General features: G+C 34.8%; 1 protein-coding gene across 1 annotated transcript in view; it reads left to right on the plus strand.

The window, feature by feature from the left end:
- KIF20B (kinesin family member 20B) overlaps positions 1-4,357 on the plus strand; it is a 37,934-nt gene extending 33,577 nt beyond the window's left edge. The window contains exons 29-32 of the mRNA XM_029087436.1: positions 454-534; positions 1,273-1,417; positions 2,803-2,945; positions 4,280-4,357. Coding sequence (XP_028943269.1) covers positions 454-534; positions 1,273-1,417; positions 2,803-2,945; positions 4,280-4,357 — 447 coding nt within the window. The remainder of the gene's footprint in view (positions 1-453; positions 535-1,272; positions 1,418-2,802; positions 2,946-4,279) is intronic.
- The last annotated feature ends 2,915 nt before the right edge of the window (positions 4,358-7,272 follow it).

Below are 7,272 nucleotides of genomic sequence, written 5' to 3' on the forward strand. Positions count from 1 at the left end.
CCTTTTCTGACGCTGTTTTCAGTCAATATGGGTATCAGTTATCTGAAATCTCTTGGCACTGCTTCACAAGATAGAAGACGTCTTTTAATGACAGCTTCAAATGGTACTATGCTACCAACCTCTATTTATAGTTGTCACCATAAATCTGAATTTACTTTTAGTTATGTTGACTTAACTTCAATTTGTGTGTTCACTTGTCAACTCTCTTAAAACCAGAAGTACAGGAAATAATGGAGAGAAGAAATTAGTAAATGTCAGGATGGTTTGACTACGGGTATTTCTAGTTCCCTTTCACAAGTTTTAGTGTTTAATTTTCATTTGAATAGTTACTTTTATTCAGTATTAGCCAATGCCTCCCTACTCATAGCATTTAAACAGTGACTGCTTTTTAGTGTAAATAATTGTTCTTTCCAGAAAAATCCTAGTTAAAATTTGTCATATTTATTTTCTTAGGATTTTGTGAAAAGTAAGAAGAAGAAGAAAAATGCAGAACCTGCTATGACCAATTCACCTTCTACAAGCAACAAGAAAATGGTTTGGTTTTGTTTTATTTTTGAAGTTAATTTGGCTTTTTCTGTGAAGGTGGACTTGTGAAAGGAGTAAACATTCTTAGGCAGCAGTATCTTATCCTTATCTGTGTACTTGAATAGGATTCTTAAACACTTACGTTGTCTTCCTACTAAACTCTATAAGCTAAACAAGGAGAGTAAGTCTGTATTTGCCAAGAATGTGTACTGACTGCAGTGTACAGTGCTTCAAAGAGGAAGAATGTTGCATATTGAATAGCTTTGAAGACTAGTTTAAACATACTGTTAGTGTACGTGATGTTATAAGCAATGCCTTTGAAGTAAAAAAAAAAGACATCTATATGCAGACAATTACAAAAAGGTGATTTTAGGCCTTAGTAGTAACCCAGGCGAGTTCAGAGGGTGGGTAGTAGATTTATTTTCCCCATCAGTTTCCTCCTGTTTTACTTATAACTGCAACAGCTTGTCTAATGAAATACTCTACAACTCTGAATTTTATTTTTTTTTTTAAGCAACATTATGACCTAAAATGCGTTCTGTGTAACTTTAACAATTTTTTTTTTCTTCTGGGTATAAAATTAGGTTTTCTACATCGCTTGCTGTGGTAGTATCATTGGTATAATGAACAGAGGTGTTAGTAGCAAAGCTCGAAATGTCAGCTTTTTTGACATTGAAGTCAAAGTAGAATTAAACTTGAAGATAAGTCAATTTTCAGCTTAAACAATGATCTTGTGTTTCTGTACAGATGTCTACTACACAGTCGTTGAGAAAAGAATATGCCTTAAGAAAGCATGACTCTACTTCAAGTAATAAGTCAAGTAAAAAGAAAGATAGAACACTCCAAAAGATCGGAGATTTTTTCCAAAGTTCTCCTATTTTTCACTCTAAAGGTTTGTACAAAATAAATAAGACTTATTCCATGTTCTCTGGGCACTATGGAATGGCTTTTTTGCCCTACTGAAATCTGTTAATGTGTAGGTTGTTAAAGGGCGTGCCTGCTTTATTAAGTTGTTCTTTTGTTTATGAAATAGAGTCTGAACTGGGCCCTGCTATACTGAATTTTGCAGAGCAGAGAAGGCTGTCTTGAATGCAAGGACCACATGGTTCTAAAATTTAGGTTAAGTGTGAAAGGTAAACCAAGTGGAATGAAAGGATGCAGCATGGAATATGTGCATATAAACTTACTATAAAAGCAACGGTAGCTGTTAAGCTCAAAATGTCTGATTTACTTTGTTCTTGCTTACAGTACAACACTTAAAGGCTATTTCAGAAACTTGCTCTGCTGCTCTAGAAAAAAAATCAAGAAGACTTCAATAAACTGGCTATGAAGCAATTAATGGAATTCATTAAATTTTAGCTTTGGGAAGACTAACTGCTAGGACTTCCCACTGAATAAAATAATTTTGTTCTTTGCTACAGTAAGACATGATCTCTGAGTTACTGTGTTAAAAAAAAAAAAAATTTAAATCAGCAGAGGGTACAAGGAATTGCCAGTGTTAAATTCTAGCAGACACTATTATTTGGTTGGTTTAAACAAGGTCAGTCGTTATTCAATGTGAACAGTTAAAATTAAGATCTCTGCACCAGCTTGAAAACTTGGCTTGCTACAGAGTACGTCTTATCTGCTGTAAGACAGTTTTTATGATGATAACGGGACTTTTAAAATTTCCTAGGTTTGTCAGATTGGTTCCATGAGGACAATATATCATTATCAATGGAAGCCAAATTCAGTCTACTCAAACTTTTACTCTGAAAATACTTAATTTGAGCAAATGGGTTCTAGTTTGTAACCTTTATTACCAGTTCCTTTATTTTTCCCTCTTTTGCATAACTTGGTATTGTTTGGGATTTCTTCTTTCCTTTTAGCTCATAATATGCATACATTCATCTCTATTGAGCTAGTACTACTTTGATAGAACTATACAAGTACATAAACTTACTCTAACTTGTGCTTCTGACAGCACAAAGAAGTTAAGCCTGTTGTTCAACTCATGTTGAAGTGTTTAACTTCCAGTGAAACCTGAATTCTAATTCATTTTTTAAAAATGTGCTATTTAAATGTGTCCTTTAAGCTTTTGCATCTGAAGCTATAGAAAACTGTTTCCAACTGTAGAAAACTCTGGTTGTCAAATACCACTTCTGAATTTTTGTATCTAAACTTTAGACTATATCTGTTTCACTTTTAAACTGTTTTTAATAAAGCTTGCTTTATTCATTAATTTAGAGGTCACAAAGCCAGTAAGACATTGATTTATGATAAATTTTTTTCTTCTAGCAAAGAACCTGATTGCGACAATAAGCTCTCCTAAGCCTGCAGAGCCAGAAAGTGTGAAAGAAAATGAGCTCAAGCCAAAAAGAACTAGGAGAAAGCTGTATTCAGCTGACATTTCTTGCCCTCTAGATATTCCTGCTTCTTCAGTAAGTGATTACAGGTTACTGTTCTGTCCACTCTAATGTATTTCTTAATCTTGGATTAAAATAAACTATTAGAGGGACAGAACAAACCTGAAGGTCTGATCAAGTTGCAGAACAAGTTTGAAAGTACTGACTTAGTTCTTGATTCTACCTAACCATTCCTTTTGGTCTGGTCTTCCTGCTGTTCTACTTAATTTTCTGTATTTTCTTACCTATCTTCTCTGTGTCTGACTGCTGACTTACTGTGTAGGTGATACAGCAGTCCTGGAGATGTCTTTAAATATGGGTTCATAAGATACCGTAGTTGTGGTATGTGGAGGATTACTTATTCCACTCTTACAGTAGTGGAGCCTTAATTTGTTTTTCCAGTAGCTGGTGTTCATTGAATGCAGTGTAAAGGGAGAATAGAAATGGAGACCATTAAGGGGTCCAGAGATTTGGAATAGCATGATTGAAACTAAAGATAAAGGTCTGCATGTGCAATTAACTTTGCAGGACAAGTGAGCACCTAACATAATTTCCAATTGATTCCATTTATGCCCAGCTGATATTTGGGTTACTTTAGGATATGGATAAATCCATGCTTTTCTGAAGCACAGTTTGGGTAACCTTCTGGGTGTGCTTAAATTGTGCTGCCCTGTCTAAGACAGCCTATAGAGTTTTATCAGCCAGGGCTTGATGTATTGTTTCAGAAATACAACTTTATGGTTTTGACAGTAACTCTAGTGCTGAATATACTCCCGCTTTTGTTGGAAGTACATCTCTTCATTCTATTCAATCCTTTCTTCCCTTTGCTATGGTGAGCATTTGCCCATACTGAGGTAACCTATTGAATCTTCTATAAATTTTATGAATGGATGTGGCAGATACCAAAATGCTCTCCATAGGAGGATGAAGAAAATGACAGAAATGCAGATCAAAGGAAGCTAAGAAGCTTTGAAGTGAAAGGAAAGGTGAAAGACTGAATCCCAAGAAAGTCAGAGAAGGCTAAAGGAATTTAAGCTAAAAACATGTTTTCTGAACACTTCCTTTTTCACACAATTGGTATTGGAGATTAGAAGTGAGAGCTGCTTTCAGATTGCATTTTTCTTTGGACTTTGGTATTTGTTTCAGTAAAAATGGAAATTTTTTTAATGCTCCCAGTATTTGTTGCTTATTATGATGCAGTAAAAGGATCTCTCTATCCTGGAGACTTCTGACTAAAAAATAAAAGGCAAATTTCAATCCGAAAACAGCTGCTGGGAGAAACCATGTTGTTGGTTACATGGGTCTAGAAGTGCATGTCATTTGTCCCTGAAGAAATGCTGAGTTAACTCTTGAAATATCATGTTTTCCAGATCCTTATAGAACAAAAGGAGAAGGAAAGTGATCACCTAATCATCAAGCGACGGCTACGATCAAGAACAGCTAAATAATCTTGCAAAAGCATGCTTGTATTTCCTAGTTAAGGCATATTTAATTGTGTTGTTTCAGTTGATTGTATATAGGAAGTAATAGATAGTTAGTCATTGTGATGGTTTCAATGTGGTATTTGTTCCAAAATCTGTATATAGGTGTATAGAATTGTTCTGATGGTTTACAGTTCTGACTTCATTAAAGCTGAAATAATGTTCAAGAAAGCTTGTATCTGAATATTTTTTTAGGAATGCTGTTTGTGGAAGTGTTCATAATTTGCTCATCGTGCAGTAAGAACTAGGCCTGTGCAGAATGATTTAAGATGTTTTTTACAAGTGGCCAATATAACTACCATAACTGCGAGTGGGGAAAAAAAAATGAGTACACATTGAAACTTGAGTATCCTTAAATCTTAAAGATTTAAAAAAAAATTCTGTGAAGGGACAAAATTAAGGAATTGGCACTATGTGGAGAAATACCATGTTTTTCGTCACTTATGTGGTTTTAACTGTCTTCTATTTAATCTCCTAAATTAAATAATTTATAAGAATAATATTTATTTCTTTGGGAATTATCATATCTGTAAATAATTATAATCTGCTGTTAGAAGTGACTCACTCTTGGATAGACATTTGACATCTTATTCTAATCATTCAGTTTTGCTCAACTAGAACAGCCACATTTTATATAGTAAAGTTTTAGCTTGTAATCAATGGCTGAGTAAATATTTAAAACACTTCTGGATTCATCAATGAAGCAATGACTTAAGTCACAGGCAGTGACTATATTTCATAGGATTTTGCATTGTTTGAAGAAAAGTGATCCTGATTCACAAATCTTTCAGCTCTTCCACTGCTTCAACTTTTTAGCTTCAATTTCTGTCTGTGTGAAAGAGAACTTAATTTCCTTTTCATTAGCTTGTGCTTAGTATTGCTATCTTCTTTCTTCCTTTTTTTCATTCTAATAGAAAAATGTAAAATTCAGGTGATGATCAGATAATTTTAAATAAAAATAAATGTAGTGTCACTTAGTATCTCGTCACAGGCAGGATTTTATACTTTGACCCCCTTTGTCCTTTCCCAGATCTGTTTTCTGCTATCTGTGGTCCAGCCCTGAAGCACGTTGTGCTCATTTTAGAGAAGTCTCATAGCTAGATAGTAAATATATAAAGTGAAATCATGTAATAGTCTTAAACAATGGGACAGTGCTTGGAATATTTATTCTTTGTCTTTAAAGCTTTTAACTTTTTGTCTGTTGGGTTTTTTTCCATTTTTAGCAGATATTCTCAGTCAGCTGCTCATCTTGACCCTTAACTTTTTTTTTCTGAACAGTTTCAGTTAATTCTAGAACCCATCAGCATGTGCCTGTTCAGCTGGATTGTTCCTCCCATTGTGTATACCCTTGCACTTGCCTGCAGTGAAATTCGTATGCTGTCATGTTGCCTTGAATGACCGTTGATTGCTTATCATTGAAGCATCGAATGGCCTTATAGCTCTTATTTAATCAAAAACCATTTGCAAGGTAAATGCAGGATTAGAAGTATACTGAATTACTTGATTGTTGCACATATGATTTCTTTATTGATTCAAATATGTGAAAAGTAATAGAAATATCTTCAACCATTTGATGTCTCTGAAATTGCTGACTTAGTGTTTGTTCTCCTTCCTGTCAAATATAAAATTTCCTAGTTTCAAATAACTTGCATATCTTTCTGATTTCATGGGTGAATAACAAGTGACAAAACATTTAACTAAGTTTACTTCAATGTCTCTGGCAAATTGCAATTTACCAATCTGTGCAACTAACTAGGAGGTAGAATCTCTCGACTTAGTCAAGCCACTATTGCACTCGGGAATCCCACTGTACTTCTATCTGTATTGCCAATTTTCCTAAGTTCTTGTATGTTTTCAGTATAATCTGAGCATTAGAGTAGCTCTACATACATGCACAAAGTTTTTGTCTATTTCACATATTCTAGTCTTCTGTTCCTCAGGTAGCCTTTGCAATTGCAACAACCACACTGAATTAACTTCCTTCATAGATGTAGGCTTGGTTATCAAACTCCACAATTACAGATTTTTAATACATACAGAAATAAAGCATGCCCCCTTTGCTTTGGTCAAGGGGTTGTGATTTCTGTACTTCCTACAGATCTTGGCATTTGAACTTGTGTTGGTAGCCTAGAAAATGGGTCATACTTTGTGTACCTCCTTTGTCTGTATCAGGATTATCAGTTATTTCCTGAGTAGGAAGAACAGGGGTGGGGTGTGGAGGAAAAAGAAAATAATCTAATAAAGCATTTTTTTTTATACTATCCTGTATAAAGAGGGTCACTTTTAGTTCTTTGGAAGTAATGGGGAATACTTTTTTTCCTGGTCAAGACTATGGATAGCTTGGTGGCGTCCTCCTTCTTCCAGTTCCTCTGGTGGAGAATAAGGCAAAAATATGCTTGAGTACATGATTATGCTTTTGCCTTCTGACTGTTCCTGGTTAAGTACTGTAGCTAATTAAAAGCTGAGTATTAATATACTTCCTCTCTATTTTCTTCTTACCTTAGTGTAAGGTTCATCAATTAGCTTGTAGAGCAACAAAAATAGTTTTACTCCATTAATGGAGGAGAGCTCAGTTCTTCACCAAGCAAAGACTAAGCACCATTTAATGGAAATTTGGCCTATATTTTAACATGGAGAAGACACCTAGTAAACTTTCCTTCTTCTCTTCAGAACTTTCTTGGCTGGAGGAAGGTTGTATCCCAACAATTTTGTGTGATAAATGTATAACTATTCATCATTGGCTGAAGAAAAGAATAAGAGCTTCTGTACATGAATTTGAGTCAAGCAGTGTTGATATCTTCCCAAGAGAACTCAAATCCCACTAAGGAGATTCTCCTAAGGTAGCAACAGTGACTTCCACTGTTTTGTGTGCTTTCCCCCCC

This window comes from Antrostomus carolinensis, unplaced genomic scaffold (genome assembly GCF_000700745.2).
Source record: "Antrostomus carolinensis isolate BGI_N321 unplaced genomic scaffold, ASM70074v2 scaffold17071, whole genome shotgun sequence".
Taxonomy (NCBI): domain Eukaryota; kingdom Metazoa; phylum Chordata; class Aves; order Caprimulgiformes; family Caprimulgidae; genus Antrostomus; species Antrostomus carolinensis.